We start from the raw sequence: 14,902 nt of genomic DNA on the forward strand, positions 1-14,902 counted from the left end.
TATCCCTAACGGCCCCACGCTAAGAGACTTCATCCTCATCTCTGCATAATAACCCCCCTCTCCAGATATCACCCCCTCAGCGTATAACCCCCCCCTCTCTCCAGATATTACCCCTCAGTGTATAACCCCCTCTCCATATATTACCCCCTCTCCAGATATCACCCCTTAGTGTATAACCCCCCTCTCCATATATTGCCCCCACTGTATAACCCCCCTCTCCATATATTACCCCTCAGTGTATAAACCCTCTCCAGATATTACCCCAGCACGTATCACCCCCTCTCCAGATATCACCCCCCTCTCCATATATTGCCCCCACTGTATAAACCCCCTCTCCAGATATCACCCCCCTCTCCATATATTACCCCCTCTCCAGATATCACCCCTTAGTGTATAACCCCCCTCTCCATATATTGCCCCCACTGTATAAACCCCCTCTCCAGATATTACCCCCAGCGCGTATCACCCCCCTCTCCAGATATTACCCCCAGCGCGTATCACCCCCCTCTCCAGATATTACCCCTCAGTGTATAACCCCCCTCTCCAGATATTACCCCTCAGTGTATAACCCCCCTCTCCAGATATTACCCCTCAGTGTATAACCCCCCTCTCCAGATATTACCCCTCAGTGTATAACCCCCCTCTCCAGATATTACCCCTCAGTGTATAACCCCCCTCTCCAGATATTACCCCTCAGTGTATAACCCCCCTCTCCAGATATTACCCCTCAGTGTATAACCCCCCTCTCCAGATATTACCCCTCAGTGTATAACCCCCCTCTCCAGATATTACCCCTCAGTGTATAACCCCCCTCTCCAGATATTACCCCTCAGTGTATAACCCCCCTCTCCAGATATTACCCCTCAGTGTATAACCCCCCTCTCCAGATATTACCCCTCAGTGTATAACCCCCCTCTCCAGATATTACCCCTCAGTGTATAACCCCCCTCTCCAGATATTACCCCTCAGTGTATAACCCCCCTCTCCAGATATTACCCCTCAGTGTATAACCCCCCTCTCCAGATATTACCCCTCAGTGTATAACCCCCCTCTCCAGATATTACCCCTCAGTGTATAAACCCCCCTCTCCAGATATTACCCCTCAGTGTATACCCCCCCTCTCCAGATATTACCCCTCAGTGTATAACCCCCCTCTCCAGATATTACCCCTCAGTGTATACCCCCCTCTCCAGATATTACCCCTCAGTGTATACCCCCCTCTCCAGATATTACCCCTCAGTGTATACCCCCCTCTCCAGATATTACCCCTCAGTGTATACCCCCCTCTCCAGATATTACCCCTCAGTGTATACCCCCCTCTCCAGATATTACCCCTCAGTGTATACCCCCCTCTCCAGATATTACCCCTCAGTGTATACCCCCCTCTCCAGATATTACCCCTCAGTGTATACCCCCCTCTCCAGATATTACCCCTCAGTGTATACCCCCCTCTCCAGATATTACCCCTCAGTGTATACCCCCCTCTCCAGATATTACCCCTCAGTGTATACCCCCCTCTCCAGATATTACCCCTCAGTGTATAAACCCCCCTCTCCAGATATTACCCCTCAGTGTATAAACCCCCCTCTCCAGATATTACCCCTCAGTGTATAAACCCCCCTCTCCAGATATTACCCCTCAGTGTATAACCCCCCATCCACATATATTATCCCTCAATGTATATACCCCACCCCCGTATATTACCCCTCAGTGTATATACCCCTCCCCCGTATATTACCCCTCAGTGTATATACCCCTCCCCCGTATATTACCCCTGGTGTATAAACCCCTCCGCTCTCAATATATTATCCCTCAGTGTATATACCCCTCGCCCGTCTATTACCCCTCAGTGTATATACCCCTCCCCAGCCTATTACCCCTAGTGTATAAACCCCTCCACTCTCGATATATTACCCCTAGTGTATAAACCCCTCCACTCTCGATATATTACCCCTCAGTGTATAAACCCCCCTCTCCCGCCTATTACCCCAGCGCACCTACCCCGCTTCCTCCGGGTTGTCATACTGATCCTCTTGAGTTAGTGGGCGTGATCTCGGTGTGGGCGGAGTCTAATGAGGAATTGAAGCGCTGTGATACACTCCTCTGAATGTCATTGGTTGAAACTAAAGCTTGAACTCCATAGAAACCAATGACAGACGCACAAAAAAGTAACCAATAGCCACCAGACCCCGCCCCGATCTGATTCATGGAACCATATTAACCCTTTCCTGCCACAATATTGCCAATTACCACTCAATTAACCCCTCCCTCCCAGACACTGTGTGCCGTGGCCCAGTATGAGAGCGGCCCTGCAGGGGTTAATTGTGTTTTTTTAATCCTGTGCCATTTTCCGGCGTTTTCGGGTTATTTTGTGTTTCCTCCGGGGCTGTTCTTTACGCTGAGCTCCCAGTTACCCCCAGCCCTGAGTCAAAAGCCCCTAAATGGAGCACAGAAAGGATCCAGCAAAATGCTGGGCATAACTACCAGCTGGCAGCAATTTACTAGGACAGTCCTGACAGGCAGGCATATGACGGGTTTATCGCACGTGAGCAGTGTGCAATTACCCCTCTTATCCAGTATTCCCCCAGCTGTGAAATCCTCAGGATGGATTAACCCCTTCCTGGCGTTCCTTCTTACATGACTACAGAAAAGAATCCAGGGGCCCATCCATGCTGTCCATCACACTCTGCGCACGCCCCAAGCATTCTGAACTTCCCTCCGCAGGAGGGCTATTCCATGCGTCTACTACGCTTCCCTACCACATTCTGCCCATTTTTTGACCTCGTATCGACCCCTTCCCTGACACCAGGACCAGAATTCTGTGTCCCCAGGATGGGATGTTAGTGGTGGGAAGGCTGTTGGGGTAGATCCCTAGGCTGCAGCACATCTATTGCCCCCCTGTGGCTATTGGTGGTATTACTAGCCCTGATGAGGGGCGCACAGCGCAGTACCCCATATCCTACTGCGGATCTTCTGCCCCGCTTGGGGTATCAACTTATAGAGATATTTCCTTCCCGGTCACCTTATGACAAGGCCAGGAATCCGGGCTACGAGCAGGTCTCAACAGTCTGCTAAACAGGGAGCAGCTGCGGGGGATCCGGGCTGCGGGGGATCCGGGCGGCGGGGGATCCTGGCTGGAGTAGAAGTGCCCCGAGGGCAGAGCCGGCAGCATAGAGAACCTGCCGCGAGAGTCCTGTGCCACGCGTGGCCCCCGAGGGGCGCCCGCAGACGGAGCATAACCCTGGCTGGGTGCATGGAGTTGGTGTCGGGGTGAGTGTGGGGTAAGTGGAGAGGGGGAGTGTGTGTATGTATAAGTGTATGTATTAGAGGGAGGAGGCTCACCCCTGCGCAGGTTCTCACGGGCGTGTAACGGGTGGCACTCTATTTGGAGAGACTGCGGCCGGACGGGGGCATCAATAGCACATCGGGGAGTAATTGCCCCTTTGAAAGGAATGTTCCAGATCCATGAAACGGAGCAGTTTAAATCTACCCCCTTTATAATATAGTAACTGCCCTCTCACCCCCGCCGTGTCACCCGCCCGCCCCAAGAAACTGAACGTTCAGAATCGCGAGGATCTGTCTGGTACTGAAAGAGTTAAAACCCGCCACACGCCAGCTGCTCATTCACTACGTCCCTGCTGTAAAGCTGGTTTTGGCTCGGCATTTGCCCCCCATGGCAGGGGAGGGGTTAATAATAGTCCTGTTTGTCACGGCGTCCCCAGGGCCCCCGAGCCATCTGTTATGGTGTCACCTGGGACCTCTATAGATGATCTTACACTCGCACATTCACTCACACTCCCTCCCTCCTGCACACTCTCTCCCCCTCGCACATTTACTCACACACTCCCTCCCTCCTGCACACTCACTCCCTCTCGCACATTCACTCACACACTCCCTCCCTCCTGCACACTCTCTCCCCCTCGCACATTCACTCACACACTCCCTCCCTCCTGCACACTCACTCCCTCTCGCACATTCACTCACACACTCCCTCCCTCCTGCACACTCACTCCCCCTCGCACATTCACTCACACACTCCCTCCCTCCTGCACACTCACTCCATCCTGCACACTCTCTCCCCCTCGCACATTCACTCACACACTCCCTCCCTCCTGCACACTCACTCCCTCTCGCACATTCACTCACACACTCCCTCCCTCCTGCACACTCACTCCCCCTCGCACATTCACTCACACACTCCCTCCCTCCTGCACACTCACTCCCTCTCACACATTCACTCACACACTCCCTCCCTCCTGCACACTCACTCCCTCTCACACATTCACTCACACACTCCCTCCCTCCTGCACACTCCCTCCATCCTGCACACTCACTCCCTCTCGCACATTCACTCACACACTCCCTCCATCCTGCACACTCACTCCCTCTCGCACATTCACTCACACACTCCCTCCCTCCTGCACACTCCCTCCCTCTCGCACACTCACTGCCCAGTAGGAAGACCCCGTCGGCCACGTGTCCGGGTGAAATGATCCCTTGTTTAGTTTCTGTTATCAGATGATTGGGGAGGGGGGCAAATATTACATTCTATCTAAAGGAAAGATATGGGCCCCCCTCTTCCGTGATGGGGCAGGAGCCACGGACGCCCCACCCCCCCGTCGGACAGATTATTGTATTGAATGAAACCTGCTGACCACCGGAATGCGGAGCAGGCGCGCGCAGGGCCAGGGGCTCTTTATGTATATTTCTAGGTCTCCCCCCCCCCCAGGAGGAGGCCAGAGAGACAGCTGGGGGTCACTGTCGGCCCTAAATACCCAGCTGGTAACCCTTTACTGCCCGCAGCAGTTGGTCACACTACACATAAATAATAAAGAGTAGAGGCTCCGGTGGGGCCCCCGGGGGCCGCAGACCGGGTGAATCACGTCATTTTACCCTTGAAGCCGGGCTGTGCCGCAGACCCGTCAGAAACACCGAATTCCCCAACCACGGTTTTGGGTTACTTCGGGTAGTAGTTGGGGCAGGCCGTGCTCTCCCTGCAGCAGAAGCTCCCTGGACTCAAGGAGCCTACATTACGCTCTTTATGTCTCCCCTGCAGGCCGCTCTCCCCTCTCTACTCTACGGACTGCGCCAATAACACGGCGGGAAGACAACACGCGCCGCTCATCCGCCAACATAGAGAGGAGCACAGAAAGGATCCACAGAGGGCCAAGTCCTTGCCAAGCTACCCCCTGTGGCTGTTTGTGGAACTGCAGGTGAAAACACAACATTATTTCATACGGTCGCCATGATGTGGTTTACGGGCCATATTGTGAAGGGTTTCGGGGTAGTCCAGAACACCTCTGCTGGGAGGCAGCTGCGGAGCCTTATCTACAGGAACCGTGTCCTACACCAGACCCAGAGTTGACTTTTTTGCGGGATCCCTATATTTGAAGTGGGCTCCACCCCCTGCGCCGGAGACGCCATCGCGCGGCGGTCTACTTTCACCCCTCAGTCCCCAGCGTCTCATGTGTCAGGGTATCAGCGCTATTTAACCCCTCGCCTTCCTGACTGGAAGTTTCCTGTTAACCCTTTATTTTAAAGAAAAGTGGCGCCCCGAGCAGTTACCGCAAACTCCCAGAACCACCGGCCTCCATTTAACCCTTCAGTCCCAGAGAAAGGGGCAATGCGGAGTTAAAATGGCTGAAACGTGCAGCGCCGGCAGGAGGGACCATGCGCGGAACACACCGTCTCGGCAGCTACAAACATGGCCGCCAGCAACGGCCAGAGAATGGATGCGATGGCGACGCCTCGGCCTGCGTGAGAGAGCGGGGGCCGCAGCTGTGCTCCGGAGCCCGGGGTCGCGGTGAGACGCGTCCCCAGATATTGGCTTATGGCGAGGGGGGGCAGGTCTCAGCTGTTTGCAGAGGAGGAGGGGGGTATATTTATGACACCCCCCCCCCACTCCAAGGACTGGGGGCACTTCTGGGATGAGATTCATCTCAATGTTTGCCCTCTGAAAAAGTGACAGATGTCACAACCAATTAGGCTCCTCGCGCTGGCTACAAACGTCCAATGGCCAATTCCCATTAAAGGGGCATTAAGTGTTCCAGACGCGCCCCCCCCGTCCCTCCTCCATCTCAGCCCGGCGACCGCTGGTACCCAGGGGAGGAAAAGCTCCTCTCGCCGCCTCCCAGCTCACTCTGTCACTGTCACCAGCCGAGGACGGACACTCCTGCGCCGTCGCCCTGCTGGAGCGCAGGTGCCTTCCTGCCCCGCATCGGGGGTCCGCTGGGGTAACTGCCAGCTGATGGGAGCAGCCGCCCGCCGGGCTCATTCATTCTCTTTACTCTCACAGGTGACCCCAGCCTCGGCTGCCCACCCCGGACCCGGCCAAAGAGCGGCCCTCGGACTCGAAGGCTGAACTATGTGATGAACGGGGGGGCCAGAGACCCCCAAACCTGTCAACGCCCGGAAACCCCACGTAGAGGACGGGGTAAGTGAAGCGCATCCCTAAAGGCTCTCAGGGGAGGCTCGATCCGCGGCCCCCGACGGCAAACCAACCCCTCGTCACTGAATGCGAAGAACTACCCCCAGCCGTGAGACAAGGGGCAGGAGCGGGAGGGGGGGTCCAGGGAGGGAGAGTGAGCCGGGGAGAGAAAAACAGAGCGGGCAACAGACGGACGGACAGACGGACAGACAGTCTCACACAGACAGACAGAAAGTCCGACACACAGACAGACGGACAGACAGTCTCACACAGACATACAGAAAGTCCGACACACAGACAGACGGACACACAGACATACAGAAAGTCACACACACAGACAGAAAGTCTGACACACAAACAGATGGACAGACGGACACACAGACATACAGAAAGTCACACACACAGACAGACGGACAGACGGACACACAGACAGACAGAAAGTCTGACACACAAACAGATGGACAGACGGACACACAGACATACAGAAAGTCCGACACACAGACAGACAGACACACAGACATACAGAAAGTCACACACACAGACAGAAAGTCTGACACACAAACAGATGGACAGACGGACACACAGACATACAGAAAGTCACACACACAGACAGACGGACAGACGGACACACAGACATACAGAAAGTCACACACACAGACAGACGGACAGACGGACACACAGATATACAGAAAGTCCGACACACAGACAGATGGATGGACAGACAGACGGACAGACAGACAGAAAGTCCGACACACACACAAACGGACGGACGGACAGACGGACGGACGGTGTCATTTCTGTGCCCAAAATGCAGGTTGAATGATCTGCCTCCGGCAGCTGATGGTAAATTTTCTAAAGAAATATATAAAAAATATATAAAAACTGCGTTTAAATGGCAGTCATTTTCAGGATAGGTAAACGTGGTTCGTGTCCCTAAATCCTGAGGGGCCCCCAGTGGGTCCGGCGCGGGGCCACGTCCTCGTAAATGGAGTGTTTAAGGCCAGTCTGGGCCCCCGCAGAGTCTGCCCCAGAAAACCCAAGATAAACCAAAAGCGTAACCGAGAAGCGGATGATTCCATTTATCCCACGAATCCTGCCGGATTTATGCAACTTTATATTTCCAGCTCTGGAGCCACCGAAGCCACGGCCGGGGCCCTTCATGGAAATGTCCCCGTTTCCCATGATCCCTCAGTGGCTTCTCCCATCAGCCCAAGCAGGAATTTGTGAGCCGCTTCCTGTTCTCTCAAGCAGGACGTTGTGAGCCGCTTCCTGTTCTCTACCTGCATCAGCCCAAGCAGGAAGTTGTAAGCCGCTTCCTGTTCCCTCTTTGCACTGTTTTATCAGCAGACCTGAGAACTACCCTTGCGGGAAGTGGCCAGGACTCCCCACTGACGCCGGTGGGCGGTGCCGCTGACATGGGGGGCATTCCCGCTGATGTCGGGGGCATTCCCTGCTGACATTGTGGGAAACACCCACATTTAAAGGAGAAATAGGCCCCGCTCCGGCGACCCGGAGAGTTCCCCACATGAGCCTCTAGCGCTAGAGATTCTTTCTAGTCGCGCAGGTCCTCTCCCAGGGCGAGGGGCAATTTAACCCTGTGATGGGGCAGCAAGATGACAGCTCTCACATACAGCACAACGGGGGGCAACAGAGGAGTTTATATGAATACTCAATGAACGTTATTATGAATATGGGGTAATACGGGGTAATGTGGGGTAATACTGGGTAATGTGGGGTAATATGGGGTAATACGGGGTATGTAGGGTAATATGGGGTAATATGGGGTAATAAGGGGTATGTGGGGCTCGCGTTGGTTCCCTTAAGGATCATGTATATCGCTGCCTGATACACCACACCAGCTGTCATTATAATCTATGTGTCCTCCAGGGCCACAAACGGGCCATACTCTTCAATTCACTAAGCAACATGTTTCCCTGGCCCATCGGCGGCCCTCAAGGACAAGTTGGGCTAGATCTTACATTGTGTGATCACTGAGTGTCCCACGCTGTCTAAAAAATGCCCCACAGGCGCACCTCCCAAACTGAAACAAACAGAAGGGCACTTTGGTTTTAGGGGTGTGGTTAGAGGCGTGTCAAGGGGTGGGGCTATTTTAATGTATAAAGCCGTTTCCTGCTGTTTCTATACACATTATTGGGGCTTTTAGGGCTGTAGAACCCTGCGATCCCCTCATACCCCGCAAACATTCTGACCTCCTAGAAAAGAGGGGCATCAGGGGGGAGAAAGGAGCACAGAGGAGCAAAGAGAGGCATCGGGGAGGAATGAGGGGCATCTGGGGAGAAGAAAGGAGCACAGAGGAGGAAAGAGAGGCATCAGGGGAGGAATGAGGGGCATTGGGCACTGATTTCATTTTTGCTGGGACGGGTGAGCGGTGGGTGAGGCAACAGCAGAAAGGGTCTTTAATCTTCTTTATCTCTGCCCCCCAGGGCCAGCCGGTGAAGATGATGCTGAGTCCGGAGCAAGCGGACTCTGATCAGCCGTCGGTACTGTCCGAGTCAGACTCAACACTGAGCGAAATGAAGGGGGGCAGCGTGTCCGAGACCGAGGGAGGAGGCCGTGGGACTCTGTGTCTCCCCCCGCAACTGAGCCGCGAGGAGAAGAGACGCAGGAGGCGGGCCACCGCGAAATACCGCTCAGCGCATGCCACGAGGGAGCGCATCCGCGTGGAGGCTTTTAACGTGGCATTCGCTGAGCTCCGGCACCTTCTACCTACCCTGCCTCCTGATAAAAAGTTATCAAAAATTGAGATCCTCCGCCTGGCCATTTGCTATATCTCCTACCTCAACCACGTGCTGGACGTCTGAAGAAACAAGGGCCAGTCAGGGGCCACGGTGGGGGAGTCGGGCGATGAAGGAAGTAAAGGCACACATTGGGGGTCTCACAGGGGACCCCTGCAAAAGGGACACCTGCATGCAGCTGCAATCTTTTTACTCCCCCGTAGCTTGTAGGGTAAGATCGTAATTCCGGTGGCCCAACGTGCCCCCCTTAGTGTAACTTTGAGAGTCCAGCCCTACGCTGGGGTAGTGAGTACCCGGCCAGGGGTATTAAGTAGATTTAGAATATATTGAATTTAAGGAACGTGCATTAATTACTAGGTTATCGGACCAAAGCTGTGTCTACATGTGGCACCTCGTGGCGTCTGTGTGTGTGTAATGTGAAGAGTAACAGTGACACCCAGTGGCTGCTGTGTGTATTACATGAGTATCTTTCTCTATGTGGGGTTTGTCACAGGGGCATCTTGTGGCTGTAGGAGGTATTTCAGTTCTCTGTAATTATTTAACTTCATGTGCAACATATCAGAGGTCGGAGCTCTGTTTGACAGCAGAGACCCTAAACCCTTATCCCCTAATCTTCTAACCCCTAACCTTCTAACCTCAACCCCTAACCTTCTATCCTCAACCTAAAACCTTCTAACCTCTAACCCCAACCCCTAACCTTCTAACCTCAACCTCTAACCCCAACCCCTAACCTTCTAACCTCAACCTCTAACCCCAACCCCCTAACCTAAACTCAACCACTAACCTTCAAACCTCAACCTTCTAAACTCAACCCCTAACCTTCTATCCTCAACCCCTAACCTTCTATCCTCAACCTCTAACCCCAACCCCTAACCTTCTAACCTCAACCACTAACCTTCTAACCTCAACCTCTAACCCCAACCCCCTAACCTAAACTCAACCACTAACCTTCAAACCTCAACCTTCTAACCTCAACCCCTAACCTTCTATCCTCAACCCCTAACCTTCTATCCTCAACCTCTAACCCCAACCCCTAACCTTCTAACCTCAACCACTAACCTTCTAACCTCAACCTCTAACCCCAACCCCCTAACCTAAACTCAACCACTAACCTTCAAACCTCAACCTTCTAACCTCAACCCCTAACCTTCTATCCTCAACCCCTAACCTTCTATCCTCAACCTCTAACTCCAACCCCTAACCTTCTAACCTCAACCACTAACCTTCTAACATCAACCTCTAACCCCGACCCATAACCTTCTAACCTCAACCTCTAACCCAACCCCCTAACCTAAACTCAACCACTAACCTTCAAACCTCAACCTTCTAACCTCAACCCCTAACCTTCTATCCTCAACCCCTAACCTTCTATCCTCAACCTCTAACCCCAACCCCTAACCTTCTAACCTCAACCACTAACCTTCTAACATCAACCTCTAACCCCAACCCCTAACCTTCTAACCCCAACCCATAACCTTCTAACCTCAACCCCTAACCCCAACCCCTAACCTTCTAACCTCAACCACTAACCTTCTAACCTCAACCTTCTAACCTCAACCCCTAACCTTCTAACCTCAACCTCTAACCCCAACCCCTAACCTTCTAACCTCAACCCCTAACCTTCTAACCTCAACCCCTAACCTTCTAACCTCAACCTCTAACCCCAACCCCTAACCTTCTAACCTCAACCTCTAACCCCAACCCCTAACCTTCTAACCTCAACCACTAACCTTCTAACCCCAACCCATAACCTTCTAACCCCAACCCCTAACCTTCTAACCTCAACCTCTAACCCCAACCCCTAACCTTCTAACCTCAACCCCTAACCCTCTAGCGCCAATCCATAACCCCAAGCCCTAACCTTCTAGCCTAAACCCCCAAACCTAAAATCCTAACCCCAACCCCCTAACCCCAGCCATTTGTAAAATGGGCTAATTTCCATAATATACCCCCCCCCCCGGAGTTATTTTTGTGCCCAGTGATGAATTTAATACATATGTGAGGGCAGGTTTTATTCTGCCATCACCTCCCGATTTGTGTCCCTCGATCCCAGATCAGTCTTCTGCGCGTCTCCCTCTTGTTTCAGTTATGAAACCTTTCCTGAACCCAATTACCATACCTTTCAAGTGTCCCTGGTAAGTCTGGCCAGTCCCTCTCTAGGCCCTAAATCCCAGAGCCTCTCTCTCCTCCCCCTCTTTTCTAGGAGGTCAGACTGTTTGCTGGGTAAGAGGGTATCTCAGGTACAAGTCACAATGTTTGTAAGCGACGCATTTCGCCCTTGGCGCAGGTAATAGGTATAAGGGGTGTCCAGTGGTCGTGGGTGGATCGTAGGGGGGCATTAATTAAAATGAATTGTTTCCTCCCAGCACCCGTCAGACGGCCTCTCCTATTCTTTGCACTGTATTTAGCCGGTGGGGGGGGCAATTACCTCGAGAGCCTTGTGCGTAACACTTAGAGTGTGGACATGGCCTGCCCTCCCTCTCATTTAACGTCACTGCTGGGAAGCGGATCTGGGAGTAAGACTCCAGGGATGGGGCAATGAACGCCCCATTCAGCTCTCTGTCTCTCTTTAAAGTTTGCTCCAAAATGAGAGGATAAACCTTCTCGGGGGGGTGGGGGGTGGGGTGTAATCCGGGCAGTCTTTTGGAGACCCCACGTTCTTCTCCCACATTTTCATTTTAGGGCATTATTTTCACAATTGTTTCTTGCTGAATATTATTCTGGACTATATTTTCTTATTATTTATATAAAAACGCATTGTGATATTTTATGTTTTTTCAGCGCTGACCCTTTTTTAATTCATTTTCTGTATCGTTGGCCACTTTTTGGGGCTTCCGGCAGATAGATTTTGGCGCTCGCTCACCAATTCTGTGGTCTCTTGGGCACCCTAACATCTACCATGAGGGCCCCGTGGCCCCTCAGAGCCTCTACTGTGACGCCGCTTGTAGTCGGAGACGCTAAACATAGTAAGGAGGCCATTTAGCTTTAAGGCCTGTGGCGGATTCTCCCTCTCCTTCTCTTGTTACAGGGCTCTGCAGATAAAGCCTTTCTGGTTCGTCTTCTGCCAGCTGGAGGCCTTCCAGAAATAACCAGAGAGAAGCCGCCGAGATTCGCCGTCAACCTCCAGAAGTGTTTTGTGTTTCTGGGATTCCTCTCTATGGTTCTTTCCAGGGCTGCTTGGGAATATCTGGACGCCAGCCCCACATATATTTCTGCGTGGTCGAGCTCATGTGCCCACGCGGCACACACCAGGGGTGAAAATTGCCCTGGGGCACCCCAACTTTACAAGCAACGTGTACCACAGTGCCACCTCTGCCCAAAACAGCTTGTCTGTGCCACCTGTGTTCCTAAACAGCCTGCCAGTGCCACCTGTGTTCCTAAACAGCCTGCCTGTGCCACCTCTGCCCCTAAACAGCCTGTCTGAGCCACCTCCAGATTTCTCTGGTCCACAGGTTGGCTGAGCAGCACTAGGGCCGCGCTGATGTCTTTGCAGCCCAACAGCCACCTTACCAGGAGAAGAGAGTTTCCTCACACAGTGTGCGGGGTGTCACGGCGGTAGCCTGTGGGCCGCCAGGCCACGTTAGAGAGCCGCCGGGCCACGTTAGAGAGCCGCCGGGCCACATAGACATCAGCGCGGTCCCAGTGAAGCAGAATAACGCGGTCATTTCTCTAGGCAGTGGCAGCACCGTCTCTCCTCTATATACATATCGGGGAATTGTAGCCTCTCTGTCAGAATGAAACTAGCAGGACTCAGTTGTCATGTTATTGTAGTTTTCCCAGTAGTGAGGTGGGGGCCAGACCCGGCCCTAATCAATCTGCCTCCGTATTGGCTGTTGCCCAAAGTCCCCATGCACATCATTTTGGGGCTAAGTGTTGTGTTTTAGTAAATCTGGTGTTTCCGGCAGGGTGCGCCCCGGCTCTGCTGCCGCTGGGTAACTGCGGGCTTTGGCCGTGGCAGCGGGGGGGAGATCCTATTAACCCCTGCAGTGCCAGTGCGGCCATAGCTGTGGCTGATCCAAAGATTTGTGGTTTTCAGGGTTCGTGGATTTTTATGTGCGATGCAATATTTTGTAGTGAGTTTGTTTGACCGCTTTATATCTTTTCTTACTGATTCTCGGAGACAAATAAACATGTTTTAAACGAACCATCAAGCGCCGGGCCATGTGTCTTTAATCCCAGCACCCGCCACACGGGTCCGAAACCCCAACTGGGGAGACACCGTCTGGCGCAGCAGTCACCGCGTTTATCAGAGACATGCGCAGCGCAGGGATCGTGCGCCCTGCATGATGCCGGACAAGGCCTCTCCTGGCTAAATCGGAAAGGTCTGGGAGAACTTCCGGCGCTCTGCATCATTAGCCGGTGCATAGTGATGAGGGAGCACTGAAGCCGAGGCCTGGAATGACAGACCTCACGCTCCCAAAATTGAATGGAGGATGGAAGGTGGTGGATGGAATGTGAGAAAGAGAAGGGGAGAAAGGGGTGTAAGGGCAGCCTATATGTATGTGTGTGTATGGGCAGGCGTGTGTAAGAGCAGTGTAGGTATTTGTGTGTTTGTAAGCTAGTGTGTGTAAGTGTATGTGCATATGTGTGTGTGTAAGGGAAGTGTATGTGTATATGTGTGTGTGTAAGGGCAGTGTATGTGTGTGTAAGGGTAGTGTATGTGTATATGTGTGTGTATGGGCAGGCGTGTGTAAGAGCAGTGTATGTGTATATGTGTGTGTGTAAGGGCAGTGTATGTGTATATGTGTGTGTATGGGCAGGCGTGTGTAAGAGTGTATGTGTATATGTGTGTGTAAAGGCAGTGTATATGTGTGTGTAAAGGCAGTGTATGTGTGTGTGTAAGGGCAGTGTATGTGTATATGTGTGTGTAAAGGCAGTGTATGTGTGTGTGTGTAAGGGCAGTGTATGTGTATATGTGTGTGTAAAGGCAGTGTATGTGTATATGTGTGTGTATGGGCAGGTGTGTGTAAGAGCAGTGTAGGTATTTGTGTGTTTGTAAGCTAGTGTGTGTAAGTGTATGTGCATATGTGTGTGTAAGGGCAGTGTATGTGTATATGTGTGTTTATGGGCAGGTGTGTGTAAAGGCAGTGTGTATGGACAGGCATGTGTATGTGAATATGTGTGTTTATGGGCAGGTATGTTTGTGTACCCCCGGAACTGCCCCTTCCCGCATGATCCGGGGGCAGGATAAGAGGCACTGAAGGGCGGTGATAGGCTGATGGGGGCACCACCTGCTGCATGAGATTCCTACATTTCAGATTCAGAGACGTCACATGAGGCTCCTTTCACTTTTTTGTTGCTACTTTTCAGCACCCGGGCTTAATCCTCAGCTCTATACGTGCAGCATTTACCCCGTTTCTGGATCCTTTTGCCGTTAAGAGTGTGTTGGGTGCCAAATATTTAACAGACTGATATTACTGGGGTCACTGCCTGGGCCCCTCCACCCCTGGGAAGGGCAAATCCAGCATCTATCACCCCGCCACACCCATCAGGGAGTCCCCCAAACTCTTGTCTCTGCTTGAAGCTCTTGTCCTCTCTCCGGTGGCCCCGGCTAATCCGCCCCAGACCCCTCTGCTGCTAATTATAGCCCCGAAGCAGCTGCTTCCTAAAATTGGAGAGGGGGGTGGGCTGCGGGAGGCTGAATGGTCACCCTGAGCCCGTGAGCCGCACATCGTCAGCGCCGTCCGACCAGCGCCTGCTTCTTCTGTGTTTGGGGTAA

At 52.8% G+C, this 14,902-nt stretch overlaps 1 protein-coding gene across 1 annotated transcript; it reads left to right on the plus strand.

Moving 5' to 3' along the window:
- Positions 1-8,886: 8,886 nt before the first annotated feature.
- On the plus strand, positions 8,887-9,249 carry LOC149271083 (helix-loop-helix protein 2-like). Its single transcript, XM_089507654.1, has one exon. It carries the CDS (start codon positions 8,887-8,889, stop codon positions 9,247-9,249), a length of 363 nt encoding a protein of 120 aa, XP_089363780.1.
- Positions 9,250-14,902: the final 5,653 nt, after the last annotated feature.

Source organism: Sceloporus occidentalis, unplaced genomic scaffold, assembly GCF_023333645.1.
Source record: "Sceloporus occidentalis isolate IW3139 unplaced genomic scaffold, rSceOcc1.0.p SCAF_569, whole genome shotgun sequence".
Lineage (NCBI taxonomy): Eukaryota > Metazoa > Chordata > Lepidosauria > Squamata > Phrynosomatidae > Sceloporus > Sceloporus occidentalis.

Bases quoted from the DNA above. Each gene is read 5' to 3' on its own strand.
- LOC149271083 (XM_089507654.1), top strand. From the start codon at position 8,887: ATGATGCTGAGTCCGGAGCAAGCGGACTCTGATCAGCCGTCGGTACTG.